This window comes from Malus domestica, chromosome 06 (genome assembly GCF_042453785.1).
Source record: "Malus domestica chromosome 06, GDT2T_hap1".
Lineage (NCBI taxonomy): Eukaryota > Viridiplantae > Streptophyta > Magnoliopsida > Rosales > Rosaceae > Malus > Malus domestica.
The window spans coordinates 34,361,523-34,379,822 of NC_091666.1; the positions used below are offsets into that span (position 1 = coordinate 34,361,523).

General features: G+C 37.5%; 2 protein-coding genes across 2 annotated transcripts; one reads left to right on the top strand and one right to left on the bottom strand.

Annotated features, from left to right (window-relative positions):
• Nucleotides 1-124: 124 nt before the first annotated feature.
• Nucleotides 125-2,732, top strand: LOC103428325 (uncharacterized). The gene is made up of 6 exons (XM_008366432.4): nucleotides 125-767; nucleotides 1,092-1,333; nucleotides 1,475-1,597; nucleotides 1,706-2,005; nucleotides 2,163-2,304; nucleotides 2,435-2,732. The coding sequence occupies exons 1-6, from the start codon at nucleotides 212-214 to the stop codon at nucleotides 2,620-2,622; spliced, it is 1,551 nt and encodes a 516-aa protein (XP_008364654.3). The 5' UTR covers nucleotides 125-211; the 3' UTR covers nucleotides 2,623-2,732.
• Nucleotides 2,665-6,584, bottom strand: LOC103428324 (phosphoethanolamine N-methyltransferase 1). Its single transcript, XM_008366431.4, has 11 exons — nucleotides 6,147-6,584; nucleotides 5,940-6,055; nucleotides 5,216-5,353; nucleotides 4,980-5,117; nucleotides 4,733-4,876; nucleotides 4,186-4,296; nucleotides 3,960-4,101; nucleotides 3,586-3,866; nucleotides 3,331-3,492; nucleotides 3,093-3,221; nucleotides 2,665-2,996 (listed from the first exon to the last, which is right to left on the bottom strand). The coding sequence occupies exons 1-11, from the start codon at nucleotides 6,163-6,165 to the stop codon at nucleotides 2,898-2,900; spliced, it is 1,479 nt and encodes a 492-aa protein (XP_008364653.3). The 5' UTR covers nucleotides 6,166-6,584; the 3' UTR covers nucleotides 2,665-2,897.
• Between the last annotated feature and the right edge of the window lie 11,716 nt (nucleotides 6,585-18,300).

Here is an 18,300-nt window from a genome sequence, read left to right on the forward strand (position 1 = left end):
ATAATAATTTGGTTTCACAAACATGAAGACTTAATATGGACCACCCTCCACCACAAGTCAAAATCCCATGTACCACACGTTTGGAAATTTCCTCATTGGTAGAAACATCGTTCTTTGAAAAGTCACTTAAATTATAAATTCTCTGAAAACTTAATTTCAAGATACTTATATTATAAATTCTCTGAAAACTTAATTTCAAGCTACAAAACAGATGAAAAAAACTGAATACTTGAATTCTTTTAAGCCAGAAAAAAGGAGAGAGAAAAATAGAAAGAGAGTGAGGGATTGGGTTTTAGTTGAGTACTCATACATGGCATGCCAATCATCAACAATATGGGGAACAAAAACTGAATCTGCTTCCAAAATTTCAAGCTGCTTTAACAACAGCTCCTCCGTGCTCCTCTTCTCCTCCGCCATTCGCAACAAAAGCCGCCGTTTCCTCACTTGTTCATTAGACCCCATCTCCACTTCATCAACAACATCTTCTTCTTCAGCCTCACAGAAAACTACTTGCAAGAACATAACAAACAGAAAGTCTCTTGAAGTACAAAGAACCAAGGATGGGGCTTCCTCGGTTTTGCATGGCGATGAGCGTAGACAATCCGATAAGAAGATTAAGAAGAGCAAGAAGGATGAAACTAAGAATGGCGAGATTATGGGATTGAAATCTGGATCAAGAAAGCGGCCATCGTCGTGGCAGAAGGTTTTCTTTTCATCCAAGAAGTTTAGGAGTATTATGCTGCTCAATTTCATCACAATTGTATATGGTATGTCTTTTTTCCCTTAAGCAATTTGCCTTGCCTTACTACAAGACATGGAAAGCAACTTTACCTACTAATTTGTTAGCCAATCCGAGACTAAAAACCTAAATTTCAAGCTCCAAATGATGATTCTACACCATAAAACAATTGACGATGAATAAATTTGATCGAAGTTGAAAAAATAAGTAGAAGTGTGATTTTCTCAAAGCGTTGGATCTTTAAAAAAAAGAAAGAAATGAAGTCCTGCGCAGAGAAAGACTGATTATTTGTCACATTTGGTTTGTTTCTGAAGTCACAAATTTCTAAGATGTGTGCTGATTCAAACTGCAGCAAGTGACATTCCAGTTATTAAAGAAGTTGAAGCTTTCATGGATCCAGCAGCCTTCTCAGCAGTACGATTTGTCATGTCCGCCATCCCATTTCTTCCATTTGTGTTTCGATCGCGAGGTGATGTCCAGACTCGCAATTCAGGCATGGAGTTGGGGTTCTGGATCAGCCTAGGATACCTTCTTGAGGCACTTGGTTTACTTACATCTGATGCTGGTCGTGCATCATTTATTTCTCTGTTCACAGTAGGTTAAAAAATTTCATGAACTTTCTATTAGCTACGGTTTTTCTGTCATTAATACCATTGTACCTCGGCAAAAGCCACAAATAGTATCTGTCTTTGGGAGCATCAGAACGTTTTTGTAAAATCCTGCTATGTCGAACAGGTTATCACGGTACCTTTGCTTGATGGCATGCTTGGAGCAACCATACCTACTCGTACCTGGTTCGGAGTCCTCATGTCTGCTCTCGGGATTGCTATGCTCGAATGCAGCGGATCACCTCCGAATGTAAGCGTGACACGGTTAAGTTCTTGATGCTTTAGTGTTCGTAATGTTGTAGAAAAGCGCTGTGATGGTGTAACACATTATTCACAGTTCCTACTTGCCTTTTCTCAGGTTGGAGATCTTTTGAACTTCTTGAGTGCAATATTTTTCGGAATTCACATGCTTCGAACTGAACATATTTCTAGAAGCACAAAGAAAGAAAACTTCTTAGCAATTCTTGGATTTGAGGTTTGTGTTGTTGCTATGTTATCAACAATTTGGGTTTTCATCGGAGGGTGGTTTGATGGTACCAACTATTCCAACCAATCCCCATGGACATGGACAGAGCTATGGGACTGGCTTGTTGTATTTCCATGGATACCAGCAATTTATACCGGTGCATTTTCAACCGGATTATGCTTATGGATTGAGGTAGGGTTCCTTGGGTCACACTCTACTCGTTCCACAAACTGAATTTAAGCACTTAATTAGGAAGCTGTGGTGTCCTTTCTTGTATCACCAATTGCTCAATACTTTCTAGGGGTTGTTTTACAATAGTTCCTTATAAAAATATTGTTCATCACCGCAGATTGCAGCGATGTGTGATGTTTCAGCAACAGAAACAGCCATAATTTACGGGATGGAACCACTCTGGGGTGCTGGTTTTGCTTGGTTTCTGCTTGGTGAAAGATGGGGCATGCTTGGATGGTTAGGCGCTGCTCTTGTTCTTGGTAAGTACTTTCTTCGTTGTGCTGTTGTGATTTGTTACGTTTATACACCTTATACTTCTTATCCACTTGATCAAAACAAACAGGGAGCACAATAGACCTACGGAATTGATTCAGCTTCATGTTATTTCAGGTGGAAGCTTACTGGTGCAGATTTTCGGGTCCTCATCCCCCAAAGAATTTACGGTGGCTAAGGATGGTAATGAGAAAGGCGATCTTGATCTCCAACGAGTTCCAGTCGAGCATAAATTACAAAACGGACTCTCTACTTCACCGGTTGTCGTCAGATCTGAAAAGAATGTCACAGATTTCTTCAAGTGATCTCCTTCTTTCTCCGTATGTATATACGTACAAGTTTGAAAGTAGCGAACAGAAACTTATCAACGATTCTTATTATAACAACTGAAGAAATACAAACTCCAATTCCATTACATAGCGAAAACATCACGCCACACTTTTATTATATTGAAATACATACTAAATCACGAGCAATGTTCATCCAAAATACGTCACACCAACGACAACAGAAAATACTAATGTTCATCCAAAATACGTAGTCTAATAAAACTCTGGATATGAAGAGATTATTAGAAGGATCAATTCTTCTTGGCAATGAACAGGCCCCACTTCTGCTCGCCGGAATCAACCCTGATCAGCTTTGCCTTCCATCCACCAACGATGTCATCATAATCCTCCTGTTTATTTTGTCAATAAAAAAGAATCAGAAGAATGAGTGGATACAGTATTCAATATATCAACGCGAAAAACATAGATACGAGGAAGAAACGCACTTGAGAAAAGTCCTGGACGAATGAATCCTTATCCTTCTCAACCGCAGCCAGTTCCCGCTCCAAAACAGCTTTGAACTGATCAGTACGATCCTCAGCAATGACCTCATCAAAGCCAGCATCCTTGAGCATCTGAGATCGGTATGAATATACAGGTATAATTTTATGTCAAGGAAATACGAATAAATGATTTTGAAAGACGAGCTGGTAAAAGCAATCAGATGTAAAATTGCAAGCATACCTGACCATAAGCTTTTACATCATGGAGATCATATCCTCTTTGCTTAATATAGTCAGCAAAGTTTTCTGATGGAGTTCCAGCACACCTACAGTAATCACTGATGAGAACTTTACCGCCTGGCTTCAACCACTTGTAGAAGGATCGGAACAATGCAGGCTTGTCCTGTAAATAAAAGTTTCATGAAACATGAAAAATTAGTATAAAGTTGCTGAAAGAGCATGATTCCCATAGAGAAATGACGAGGGGCGCACTTACTTGAATGTGTAAAATGGTGTCGCGACTGTATATCACATCAAAGGTATTGTCAGGATAAGTCTTTTTTGTGCAATCAGCAACTTCAAACTCAACAGCGCATTTGAGTCCAATAGCTTGTTCGAGAGCAAAGGAAATCATATTCACGGAGAGGTCAATTCCAATAACCTCAACATCAAAGTTTGAGGCCATATAAAAGTCACCTCCCCCGATGCCACAGCATACATCGAGAACTTTCTGGCCAGGCTTCAGATCCAACTTTGCCACAAATTCTTTAGTAGTTTCTGCTCAAAAGAGAAGGGTTCACTCACATCAGACATGTTAGGACAATCAATCAGAGAACAGAAGATAAATAAGCAGCCAACAACAGTTATTACCGATCCCTCCTGTGCTCACGAAACCTCGCCCAAACACACGCTCATATCGTAGTATGCCAGTATTTTTATACTGAACATTATCTAAGAACTGCTGGAACCCTCTATCATTTTCTGAAGGGACTTTCTGCCATAACCAGCAGATCTGTAGTAACCAATAATGTTGTAAGTCAGCTAGTTGAACAATAAGAAAGGAAAACTACTGAATAAACTTCTACTAGTTTTATACCTGATTTTGATTCCTTTTGTTCCGAACATAAGCTCCAATACATTTGCAACTAACAAGAGAGAGTTCAAAGAAATTCCCGGAATCATCACGCATGTGGCAGTCTTTGAAAACCTGCAGTACAATGTAAATGTCTGCTGAATTATTCACACAAGCACAAAAATGGAAGAACCATATACTTTCTATACAATGACATTGGTCATGGGAAACTTCAGTCAAGAGAAACCACTGGCAAGTATTTATATTCTATTTTTTTCAAACTTTTAACTCCTACATCGTAACAGTTTTCAGGTTCTAATTAGAATGCAGGCATGCGACTCCAAACAAGTAAACCTCTGTCAACCATTGATTTCTATCACAATTTACTTTATTGAAAAAAGCCAGAATTAGAACATTCCTCTTAACGCGAATGCAAATATATTATTGCACAAATTGATTAATTTCGAGAAACTACAATGAACTGAGACTAATGGCAATCTCTTCATGATTTAGTCAACCAAATGGAGCACCTCCATGGAATATCTTAAACAAAGTAGTTAAGAAGGCAAACCTTGGTATAAAATCTTGGTTCCCTGTAATGGGTTGGGTTGGATTTTCGTTTGGAGTCTCCAGATTGGTGAAAACAAGATTCTCTGAAAAAGATATATCCACCGACCTTCAACCATCCCATCATCCTTTCCACCAAATTCTCTACCTGCAGTGTCGAAAAATTTCGATTAGATTTCAGAACAAAATGACAAACAAGTAACCTCTACCACAATCCTTAAACCACGTAGAACAGAATCAGTGCAAATTACCTCCTTATCTGACAGATACATAAGAAGCCAATTTGAGAATACCAAATCCACCGAGTTTTCAGAAATCTTCAGATCAGGTGATGTCACATCAGCGCACATGAACTTGACGTTCTTATGGTGTCCATTAATGCTTTCATTCTGAAAATAGTGTATCAAAGATTTAAAATTTAAAAAAAACAGATAGAAGTCCCACGTTCATTGTGTAATGCGGACCAAAAAATTGAGCATGGCGTTACCTTCTTTATCACACTGTCAATGAAATCCAATGCGAAAAGCTGACCGGCCTTTTCAGCTAATTCTCCAGTGAAACGACCAATCCCAGCTCCGAGTTCTACAACCGATTTGCCCTCATAGGGAGGGAGCAACGAAAGCACCTAATAAGATCCAGTTAAATCAAGCCCCGAATACGCAATAGTGACTATGTTGAAAACATTATGTCAAACACACCAAAAAAAAAACACAAATTATTGACAAAGGAAGGTCTTTTATCAGCTTCACATCAAAAAAGCGAAAAACTGAGAGTGCATATAACCCATCAAAACATCGATGCTGCCTAAACAACATGAAAGCTGAAACATCAAACAAAAATGCTCCTAATGTCAATATGCATTCTCAAAAGCTCAGTTCTTGCTTACAAAGAAAAATGTGGGTGTCAAGTGAATTGAAGATCATTTAGCGTCTGCATTGTAGCAATGGGAACTGATCCAGTCGAAATTTCGTTAACGTTTCATGCCTCGAATAATCAGGGTCTGTTAGATTCATCAAAGAGTTCTTTCTCAAATCGGTCTTTCGGTCCAAAAATCAGCTCCGATTTCACCTTAAAGTTTTGATTTTTCCAATAGTTCCACAGTCCAAACAGGTTTTTGTAAAGGTCAATACCTCACAAATTGAGCAGCATTGTCATTTTTAATATACATTACAGATTTACAGCTATACATACATATATAGATATAGATATACCTCAGGTCGTTCTTCCTTGTCGAGATCTGAGGCCTTGGAGTCGAGCATCATGGCCTCAACGGTCAAATCGGCGGAGTGCTCCACCCAGTAGTTCTTCTGCACCTCCCGCTCTTCCCCTGCAATCACAATTCAAAATCTCAGAGATCCGAATCCAACACATAAGAATTAATCAAAAACAACAAAAATGCCACCATCAGAGATTCATACCATTAGCAAAAGCAGCCATTGTTGACAGAAATGGCGATCGAGAGAACTGAGAATTCGAATTCGAACGAGAGCGAGTGAGATGAGGAGAGGAAGAAGACCGGGGCTAAGCTCCCTCAACTGCAATGCGTGATCTCGAAAAGCTCCTGGATCTTCGGTTGTTCGCTCTGCCTCGTTGCTGCATATATGTATGTGCGTATATCTAGAGAATTCGAATTCGAACGAGAGCGAGTGAGATGAGGAGAGGAAGAAGACCGGGGCTAAGATCCCTCAACTGCAATGCGTGATCTCGAAAAGCTCCTGGATCTTCGGTTGTTCGCTCTGCCTCGCTGCTGCATATATATATATGTATATATATGTGTGTGTGCGTATATCTAGAGAGAGAAAGAGGGGAGAGAGAAAGAGAGATGAGAAGGAGTCGGGAGTGTGAGTTTGTTTCAGTTGAACCTGGAGACGGAGGCATTTTATAGCGAAAACATGGAGCGTGGGCATTTTGGTAATTTAATATCAGCTCGATTTTGCCACTCGAAGAAGGGCATGCGTCAGCCGTTCGTTTTCAGCGGGGTCCGCAATGAATCAGTGACTCTCCACGGGGAAGTTGCCACCGGGCCGGTGGCCAAACCTATTTTGAACATCTTTTCGACGTCACGTGTCCAATCGCATGGCGCCACGTGGATCTTGACGTTTTCTCTATAGGCTAAATTTAGTTAGTTTTCTAGTGTTGTGGTTCAAGAATGATGGTTTAATTTTGTTAACTTTTAAAAAATGTAACGATAAATTGGACTTTTAGGTGGCGTGAATTAGAATGTCAAGTCTTTATAAGAAAAAACGATTGTCCTTGAGTGCAACAATGACAAAACTACAATAATCAAATTGCTTTGTTTAGAATTATAAAGACCAAAATGGAACTTTGTCGTTTACTAATATCCCACATTTTCATTTTCTTGCATGAGCTTCTTCTTTTACCCCTATTCGAACTAAATTCAGGTGGACAAAATAAAAACACATCCACACCCCCTATTCAACATGTCGGCAGCCAACCATCATAGAAAATCTGGGCCAAAAAACCAACACCATACCCTCTCTATCTCTCTCTTTCTCTCTCTGACGGGATGGGCGAGTTAGGGAGTTGGACGACAGACTTCCGCGCCAGAGACGGGTTGAATTGTGTATAAATTAAAAATAAATGGAAAGTAAAAATAAGCACTATCCTTTCTTTATGTATAGAAGAATTGTCGGATTTGCAGCTTCCATGTGGGTGAACTTTTGATTAGTGATTTGAATCATTTGAGGGTCCACTGGTATCAACAAGTAGATTCTTATTTGACGCCGGATCCCTTTCCATTTAATTCATCTAGTCTGGGATTCGGACTATTAAAATTTGATCAAACGATTACCGTTATTATCACTTTTAAAAAGACGACCTGTTTGTAACCGTTAGATCAAATTTCATACGTTCGGATCCGCTTCCTTATTTGACAATTATTTATCTGTCCTAGTCGATAACACGTGGTTGTGGGGTTGGTAAGGTTGCCTTATTGCATAAGAAATTAAAAGGGACTTGGATTCTCTGCCCTCCCAATTCGGTGCCCTCCTTGTGCCCTCCTGTTTGTGTGGTCACGGTTAAGCCACGTCAATATTTTATATTACTATTTTTTTTGTCTTATTATTTTTATAAAAAACAATATAAAATATTAGCATGGATTAACCGTGACCACACAAAACAGGAGGGCACGGGGAGAGCACCGAAATGGGAGGGCAGAGAATCCAAGTCCAATTAAAAGAGCGCATTTTTTTTCATCATTACGTGCTCTATACATGTCGGCTTGACAATTTGCACAATCCCTTAATCCTGCTTGAAATGATGCAAAAATAACAAGTTTCAAGTCAACATGTTAATGAGTTGGGCGTCATACGTTAATAATCTGATAATATATCATTTGTCAAATTTAGACATTAGGCATCACAGTTTCTTGCATGACCATTAACTTGACATGAAACAATACAATCTGTTAATAAATTGAATTGTTATAGGATTCATCCATTATGATAATGAATTTGACACGACACAGTCCATTAAGACGATGGATTTGGCATGAAAACAATAAAAACACGATAAACACGATCCATTTGTCAAGATTACTACATGTCTTCTATGTCTCACACTAAATTTTTATCGTCATAAAATCTCATGTCTGTATGTGTGTGTATAAACTAATATATAATGGCCAAGTGAAGGATGAGTCTGCATAAATATTATGAATAAAAGGAAATTATAGTTGTTTAAAAAAAAGAAAAAAAAGGGGGGGGGAAATGATAGATCCAAGGTATGTTTTATACTCTTTTTTAGGGTTCACTATCCAATATCGCATCATATTATAAATATGTCTTGGGAGAGGAGATCTGAACACAAAAACGTCAACCATCCTATCATATGCATTGCTATCGATCACTCATATCCTTTATGAATCTAATATGGCAGTTGACACATATGTTGAAATGATCATCATAATTTTATTTGGTTCTCACAGTTTTGTAGTGATGTTAAAAGGTAAATGAACTATGATTATGTGATTGTAAAGGTCTTAGACGATGATCGTTGTAATTGTAGCTTGTTAAAATAAAGATATAAATATGTTTTGCGCAAGGACGGCTTAAACGTAGAAGGTTCTGTAGACATCGAAATTTCGGTAAATAAATGTTGACCGATAAATCAAAGTGTCAACGCTCATGTATTACATAAATTTTACACGTAGCGTGTGACTCAACGAAAATTCAAATGAGTTGGAAAAGTCATCAAATAGGACACGTGTCAACACCTGGCAGAAACGACTTATTTCATCTGGAATATTATATTCAAAAATAGGCCTTGGAAAATTCTATAAATACAAGCCCATTTCATTCATTTGAGGGGGGAACCAAAATCATTAGGCAAAATTCTTGAAGCTCTGAAACTCTGAAGCTCTCAAGCATCCAGGTTCCCGAAGAATCAAGAAAGCGTTCTTCGTTCTTCGTTCATCGTTTTTCCAAGATCAAGCCCCGACGGCCCTTGGATTAACAATCACCAATTCAAGATCAAACCCCGACGGCCTTTGAAGAAAGTGTTCTTCGTTCCTCGTTCATCGTTCTTCCAAGATCAAGCCCCGACGGCCCTTGGATTAACAATCACCAATTCAAGATCAAACCCCGACGGCCTTTGAAGAAAGTGTTCTTCGTTCCTCGTTCATCGTTCTTCCAAGATCAAGCCCCGACGGCCCTTGGATTAACCATCCACCAATTCAAGATCAAGCCCCAAAGGCCCTTGAAGAACTTCCGTTCAATTCAAGATCAAGCCCCGACGGCCCTTGAAGAAAGCACAATCGTTCATCATCCGTTCATCTTAAGATCAAGCCCCAACGACCCTTTGGATCAACAACGTTGACAAATCCACACATCCAACCGTTCTTCAAGATTAAGCCCAAAAGCCCTTGAAGATCCGTTCATCACTGTTCTTCAAGATCAAGCCCAAAAGCCCTTGAAGATCCGTTCATCACCGTTATTCAAGATCAAGCCTTAAAGCCCTTGAAGATCCGTTCATCACCGTTATTCAAGATTAAGCCTTAACGGCCCTTGAAGAAACACTCATCCTCAAGATCAAGCCCCAACGGCTCTTTGAAGATCCGCTCAAATCTACCTTCAAAGATCAAGCCCACGGCCCCTTGAAGAAACTTCCAACAGTTCATCCAAGATCAAGCCTCGACGGCCCTTGGATCAACGAAACATCCACAAATCAACACCTTACGGAGATCGAATCAGAGGATCAAAATAGAGAGAGATTGTAACCCAAAATCATCAAATACAAATATTTGTTTGTGCACGTTGTTCTTGTCTCTTTCGTTTCAGGAATTTTCCGTGTTCACACGCTCAACCAACATTATGATGAGTAATACCATACTTAACCAATATTTTATGTAAGTATACTTAAATAATTGAGAAAATTAAAGTAATGATCTCTTAACTTGTTATATTGCGGAATAATAATTTTTTTTTCTAACTCTGTTAGAACTTTCATCCAAAACGAAGGGGTTTAAAGAGGCAAAAAATAGATGAATGTTCTAACAAAGTTAGCTAAAAGGACAACTGTTACACATTATAGCAAATTCACGGACCAACATTCACGGAATTTTAATTTAAAAGTCAGAACTCTAATTCAGCTAAAGTTGAGAAACTACTGTTTTGATTAGTAAATAATTTAAGGTGGTAACTCGGTAACTTACGTAGATATTTGATTCCGATTGATACTACACTATGTGGTATGTATGCAGTCGACATAGGTGGAAGGTGATGGTATTTTTGATTCAGTTGTCACGTGCTTCGTCAACAATTGACAGGTCATCATAAAGACATATATACCCTCAGCTAACTAAGTACGCTGCATAGTGGAAGGGTCATAACAGACTTTACATTGCATGGGGTTACACCGCCGACCAATTTCACGGGATCGTTTATCTTAGGGTAAATCGTCAAAATGGTCCATGAGATTTGCATAACTCATCACTTTGGTTCCTAAGATTCCAAATCGATAAATGTGGTCCCTGAGATTGTCCACCATCCATCATTTTGGTCATTTCGTTAAAAACTTCGTTAAGTGTCCCGGAGCTCCTAGGCGGAAGTTTGGGCAATTTTTAAAGCATCGTAGCTCAATCGTTTCTTAATCAAATTCGACCCACAATATATCAAAATGAAGATAGAAAAATGTAGAATAAGATTATACCTATTTCGAAGCCCAATGGTTGCCGAAGATGGCCGGAAAAAAAAGCTTCAAAGTTGACTGGTCCGAGTGAAAACTGGAAAACTCGCCGTAAACTTTAAACGTTCATAACTTCTTCAATACTCAACGAAATCAAGTGATTCAAAAATGAAAATCATACTTCTCGACGAGACAAAGAGAATGATACCTTTTTCGACTGCTAGATCACCGTGGTTTGGCCGGAAAAGGCTCGAAAGTGGCTAACTCGAGACCAAGACAACCACTTTCAAGCCATTTTCCGGCCAAACCACGACGCTTTAGGCATTTAAAAGGTACCATTCTCTTTGTCTCGTCGAGAAGTATGATTTTCGTTTTTGAATCACTTAATTTCGTTAAGTATTGAAGAAGTTATGAATGTTTAAAGTTTACCTAGTTTCCGGCGAGTTTTCAAGTTTTCACTCGGACCAGTCAACTTTGAGGCTATTTTCCAGCCATCTCCGGCAACCATTGGGCTTTGAAATAGGATAATATTATTCTACACTTTCCTATCTTCATTTTGATATATTATGGGTCAATTTTGGTTAAAAAACGATTAAGTTACGAAGTTTTGAAAATTGCTCAAACTTCCGGCCAATAGCTCCGGGACACTTAATGAAGTTTTTAACGGAATGACCAAAATGATGGATGGTGAACAATCTCAGGGACCACTTTTATCGATTTGGAATCTCAGGGACCAAAATAATGAGTTATGTAAATTTTAGAGACCATTGTAACGATTTAGCCTTTTATCTTATTTCTTATCGAAAAGTACAAGGGCACACCAAACAATGGCACTTTGTCGTCTTGCGTACAGTGGTATGATCTTTGCACGTGCAGTTTAGTCATTTGGATCTGGGAGATGCAGAAATTGTCATTGGGAATGCATGCATGGGGTCAGCTACAAGCCTCCAATGCTGTATGTTTAGCTGGATCAGTGCTTAGTGAGAGATGAAGCTTAATAAGGGTGATTACAATGTCCTAATAAGAATGGACCAAGTGATGAGGGAAGACGGATGTTGAACTTGAGCTTGTTTGAGATTGCTTCGGTATAAAACATTGATGCTAGAAGTGTTTCATTAGAAACATGTTCAAGTTGCTTTTTGAATAAGCGCACGATAGGACAGGTGCTTCTCTAGAAAATGTTTCTGACCCATAACCATTTTTGGATAAGCATATGATGTCATATAATAGGATAGGTGCATGACTAGGTGTTGCTTTTTGGATAAGCATATGATAAGCATTCTGAGCCCTTAGTTTATGTGAAAGAGATATCAAAGTTCTTCGTTTGTGTGCCAACAAAATGAATTAGTGGGGACCGTTATATTTAATTTTAATGGTTAGAATTACCTAATCCGTTGGCTTTATACAGTGAGATTCAAAGAGAATCTATGTCCCATAGTAATGATTTGTACTCTTTCAATCTTTTTTCCACCAAAAATAAAACTCCTCCAATTCTATAATTTCATACCTTTTCTTTGTATTTTATATGCTAGTTTTTTACAACCGAAATTATCTAATGAATGTATTATGTAGCTTTTGTCATCCAAACGCAAAAGACAGAAAAATCCTGAAAGTTGATAGTTCAACAACAAAGTTTAAGATATGTTTTAGCCCTGAGGACTGAGGCTTCTCAACTGAACCTAACTAGGACTTTCAACCCAAGCCCAAATATGAAGCAAAGACCGGGCCGAACAACCCAGGAATGTGAATATTGGGTTTGCAATCTGTACACCTAATGCCATGAAATGAATGCCTCCCTGATGTCCAAAACAGGAGTATGAACAAAAGGACCCCCTAGTGGGATTTTGGAATAGTTGGTTTTTTGGGTAAAGAGGAGAAACTCTAATCTTAATAATCTGTGAGAGTTGTCACTTAGTACTACAATTTAGTGATATTTCTCTTTACTTATAATTGAAATGTCTTATGTTCGATTATAGTCAAAGCTGAACGCAAACTACATTATTGCTAGCCCATTGTGAAGCTTAGCCCACTCCCCCACCCCTTAGTGTAGAAAAAAAAAAAAATTTGTGAGAGTTTGGCCCCTTTGGGGTTCTCGGGTAAAAAATACAATAGTATACTGATGATGGCAATATCTGTGGCGGAAAAGATTTGAGTCTGAGTAATGTTAAGGAGACCAACTTTTTTAGATTAAATTTTGTAAACCTATGACATAGTTGTTGATGATTTAATTATTACTCAATCATTTATTAACGTGTTTATTTTCTATTGGTGACACATCATATAATTTACAAATTTGTCTAAAAAATTGGTCTACCTATAGCATTACTCTTTGAGTCTTGACTAGTCATAATCATACCACCATATTTTTATCTTTAAAATATTTCCCGTAGCATTTTCACACATTTAGAATTGAGGGAGACTAAGGAATCATCGAGTCTTATTAACCAGTGTACAAATTAAAGAAAGTTGAGGTTCCACTAATATTAACTGACAACATATAGAATAATTCAACTACTTATGAGTACATGCAAAGTCCCCTCTTAATTTCCCCAATGTGGGATTCATACACTTATACAAACGTCGCAATATTACTACTGATTCATGCCATTGGAAAAATTGGGTCGCGTATATTCTTCATTTGGTGGCCAACATTAATTGAGAAACTCTCATTTCACTAGCACATCTTGTTTCTCTTATTAATCAACCCACTAAAGCATGCCTAATCATGGTAAATGAGGTCAGTCAATGCATGCTAACTATTGGATTAATTTGCAACTTCCAAATCAAGTGTTTGCCTTTTCAAGTGTGATATATTCCAAATCAATCAAGAAGATGGAGTGTCGTTTTGTGACGAAGGGACTTGTTAATCTTGCATTTAATAGGACGACCAGATAATTGTTAATTTCCTAATGGATATAATGGTTGTCGCGATATGTTTGTGAATATCATACATCAATAATGCTAGGTAGATCACTTTTTCTGATTAAATTTATAAACTATGTGATGTGTTTCCAATAAGAAATAAGTACGTTAATCAACATTTAAATAATAATTCAATCATCAACAACCACATCATATGGTTTAAATAAATGGTCTTCCTAGTATCACCTGTCATATACTATGCCACCTTGTAGATGCTACAAAGATCTTGGTGAGATTTGCATGGTCTAATAGTGGTACTCAACCAATCCAACTACTGCAGAATTATATGATTAAGATTTTCCGTACGATTTACAACCCTAATTTCTCCATGTAATTTTGTTTCAAGCTTGCTTTAGCTAATTCATAGGTTAGTGAGTGGATGAATATTGATTTCATCTAGCATGCCTAGCCAAAATCTCAAGCCTCCTAATATACGAGGCAAAAATAGTACCATTTGTTTTATTTAAGAAATGATTTTTGTGCACTTCTATCACTTCTTGCACATTCCTTTTAATGTAAATTAGATGATTAAGTCAAATTGAAATGCGCAAATCCGATATGAAAATTCAAGCCTTACAAATTTGAACTCCGTTGTTTGATATGGGCCATGAACCCCTGGTCCAACTCACAACTTTGTATTACATTATCGTCATTTTAAGATTTTAGGATATTTTTTGTATTTGTTATTTCTCTATTTCGTTTTCTATGTGTACTACTCCTCATAGACTAGGGCTATTTGAGGTATTGTATAATTAAGAAACACTTAGAGCGCTAGGGCTGGTTATCTTTCATACTATTCAATCAATAAATTAAGAAACATTTAGAACGCTAAGGCTGGTTATCTTTCATGCTATTCAATCAATAAACTTAGAGGTTTTCTCATATTCTCTAGTGAATTTTAATTTTTTTTATATACTTTATAATGTTATCAGTGGATACAATCTCGTTGTCTTGCCGTGTTAGTTGGTTTTTCTTGGAAAAATTAGTATGCGGTCCCTAGTTTTTAGTGTTTATTGACTAAGACCTTATTAGTTCTCAAATTTTGATTCAAGTCTCTAGCATTAATGTGATAATGAATTTACATGTTTATTATATAATTTTTTAATATAAAAATTAGTACTTAATTTAGGGTTTAATACTCACACCTCTATTAAACTTCTAATTAATTTTAAATTCAAACATTTCCAAAATAATAAAAAATTAAATTAAATTAAGTTTGTACCTATTAGTTTTTTTTTATATATATAAAAAGATTCTCAATTTTTTAATCTTAAATGTACCCATGTTCAAATATATCAATTTGTTATATGTAAAAATGTACCCTTTTTTTAATATAAAATCCATTCAAAATTTTTAATCCATGTTTAAACTTATATGGGTACATTCTTTTTCGTTGATTTGAGAATGTATCCATGTTTTGGTACAATAACTTTTTTTGTTAATTTTGGTTAATGTACCCATACATATATGTACACACACACACACACACACACACACACACAAAATATAATAGAGAGTATAATTTATATTTTATTATTTTTAATCCCATAAATTATGGGTTTTATTTAAAATCTTATTAATATAAACAATTACAAATTTCAATTTTTAATTTTTGATTAAAAAATATAGTAACTTACATTATTACATTAATGTCAGGGACCTCAATCAAAAACTAAAAACTAACAAGGTTTCAATCAAAAAATATTGATAGCTAGTGACCGCATCCAAAGGGTCCCGTTTTTCTTTTGCTAACCATTAGATTCAACAAATTAAAACAAAACAAAAGGAAGAATGGGTGAGCAAAGAGTGAAAAGGATGTGCATAAATCACTCCCTTTTTTTTTTGCTAAGCAACAGTACTGCTATTATGTAGTAGTAATTAGTCGAAGTTATAATATGTGTATATACAACAATATAACTTGCTGCTTGCGAAACAAGAAAGCCCCAATACTTTGACCATTAACTACGTATCATTAGGTTTAAAATAGTGTAGCATCCTTTTTCCTTAGTGATTTAGAAATTAATTGATACCTACGTGGTGTTATTCAACATTTCTTTCAAATCAATTTATCAATATTTTCCTTGTATTTTCTGTGATTATTGCTGAAGAAAGAATCCAAGAGCATAAGAGAAGGGATTCATTTTTTCACGTGCAGTAGGCCATGCATGATCATATTTTAAGCGAGACAGAGTCGAGAGAGCATATACAATTGATAAGTATGGTGAAGGAACAATACAAAAGTAAGACCTAAATTAATCATGCAGAATGAAAAGACTGCATTCAATGGATTACTGTCTATGCATATCTTCAAATCCCTTTCAAATTCAGCGTTTGAGAGACGAATGAGAAGAGAGGATGCCAATCTTTTCAGAAGGGAGGAACAAAAACAAGCACAAACGTACGAACATGCACATATACATATATATATATATATATATATATATATATATTGGATGTCTCGTGTGCCTCTAACTAGGAGTAAGATTCTCTCCCCTCTTCAACTGAGGGATCAATCTAGAAACTCTCCCATGCAAAAGTCAGGCATTTTTCAGTTTCGCTACAAGAAAGACAAATATGGTGACAACAACGAATCATTGACCAGGTCCTCAAAGAGTTCCCAATCGATCAATCTTTGACTCTTCCAACATAGTCACTCTCAAAGATTTCTTCATCCTCTTCCCTCCAAGGAAGTTAAAATTATCCTCTTCAAAAGAAAAGTCAGTTGCAGAACTTATGGATTTAGCACACCAGCTTCTTGCCTAAGCAGCCCAGTTAGTTCTGAAAATGAAGATGATTTGTCTTCAGAATCTTCATATGCTTCCTCCCAGAAGCTGGCAACTACAATTAAAACTAAACCAATAAAAGAAAAGCAGAAGTTCAGATGGGCAGATTGTTAAAACAGCCAGGACCCTTATGAGTCAATCAACCAAAAGTAAAAATTAATTTTGGCGACCCACTATTCATCCATGATAGAAATCGAAACAGTAACTTGACAAAACACTATTCATCAACAGTGTAGCCGTTATGCTAATGATTAGAGTTAGACAAACGAGCCTGGACCTGCGAGTCGGGGTGGTTAGGGGCGGGTACAGGGCAGGTTCGGGGCAGGGCCTTATATTTGATACACAAAACGAGGCGAGACAGGTCCAATTTCTGATTACACGGGCCCCGGCCCGGACCATATGCACATGCATTCAATTATTCTTTCACACTCACAGGGGTTTCTCTGCAAATTCCTTTCTCAGTTTCTCCTTAGTTTGTCTTTGTCTAATCTCGATCGTCTTCGTTGATTCTTAAACTCAAAGACTTTCCTCATTCTCAATCCATCTCTTCCAGATCGTCTTCATCGATTATTAAACTCGGGGACTCTCCTCCCTCTCAATCTCTCTCTACTAGACTGATTGACTCTGGCTCTCTCAGACCGACCAAATTCTCAATAGCTGAGCTCCCTTCTCAGCTCGTCTCAACTCCGACCATTACCTGACGACCCATCTTGAAATTTTTAGTGTGTAATACCTGCTGTTGTATGAAGCTCGCTCATATCAAAATCATTTTTTTTATTTGGGTTGAAGATTGCTTTATTATGTATGTGTTTTTTTGAGTTCTTGCTAATTTCATAGCTAATTGGATATATGGTTGGTGTTATTTGCAAGAATTTGAGCTAAAACATGCAGGCAGGTCGCTAGAAATTTGAAATTTCCTGAAACTTCATAGCTTCATTTGTTCGTTGTTTGTTACAGGTCAAGAGAAGCACAACAGGTAGATATGACTCGGGGACCCGTAAGAAAAACGGGCCGGGTTAGGTCCAATTCCCACTTTCATTTTTCTGTTTTCCGGCTTGACCCATGTTGTTTTATTTTCCACTGGGTCCAGTCTGGTTCCTTCAATTTTGGGCCTGGCCCAGCCCGTGCCCAACCCTACTAATAATCATTCCGTATGCAAGCTTAACAGTAAATCACCAAGACACAATTCATCCATAGTACCGTTGTACCGATAATTACTCCATGTGGAAGCAATAGTGAAAATATTAATCATTCAAACAAACCACTATTCACACATTCACCAACAATCATCCATTCCGTGGTCTCACAATTACTCCGTGCTCTGATAGTCAATTGTGCTATCATTCATGCCTCATTCTCCAGTAAAAGAGATCCGAAACCTAAGTCAGCAAGTTAGTTCAAACTTTATTTTTTTCAGTTTCAAAACTATTCATGCATAAACCAATAGTCATCCAGCTCGTGCTCTTACAACCACTCCATGCTCCTATAGTCAATTGTGCTATCGTTCATGCTATTCGTGGCTAGAATTTCCATTAGGGATGTTTCTTAGCCGACGAGCACACAACTCCCTGAGAGGTTGGTGCCGGTCAATGCTTTCTGTTGGGCTTCTGCTTTACTGGCGGGCTTGTCGGGCAAAGCTTGTCGGGCAAGGCTGAAAGAGAAGGACATAATTAACTTTGAAATGTGCCTTTGTGGGGTCTTAGGTATAGGCCTTGAGGCTCAC

What these genes read in the sequence shown, in the direction of transcription:
- LOC103428325 (XM_008366432.4), top strand. Translation starts at nt 212, where the DNA reads ATGAAAAAAACTGAATACTTGAATTCTTTTAAGCCAGAAAAAAGGAGA. An exon ending in GCAGCGGATCACCTCCGAAT is followed by an intron (nt 1,598 to 1,705) that starts GTAAGCGTGACA and finishes GCCTTTTCTCAG; the next exon opens with GTTGGAGATCTTTTGAACTT. An exon ending in GATTATGCTTATGGATTGAG is followed by an intron (nt 2,006 to 2,162) that starts GTAGGGTTCCTT and finishes TCATCACCGCAG; the next exon opens with ATTGCAGCGATGTGTGATGT.
- LOC103428324 (XM_008366431.4), bottom strand. An exon ending in AACCAAGATTTTATACCAAG is followed by an intron (nt 4,297 to 4,732) that starts GTTTGCCTTCTT and finishes ATTGTACTGCAG; the next exon opens with GTTTTCAAAGACTGCCACAT. An exon ending in TCGTCCAGGACTTTTCTCAA is followed by an intron (nt 2,997 to 3,092) that starts GTGCGTTTCTTC and finishes CAAAATAAACAG; the next exon opens with GAGGATTATGATGACATCGT.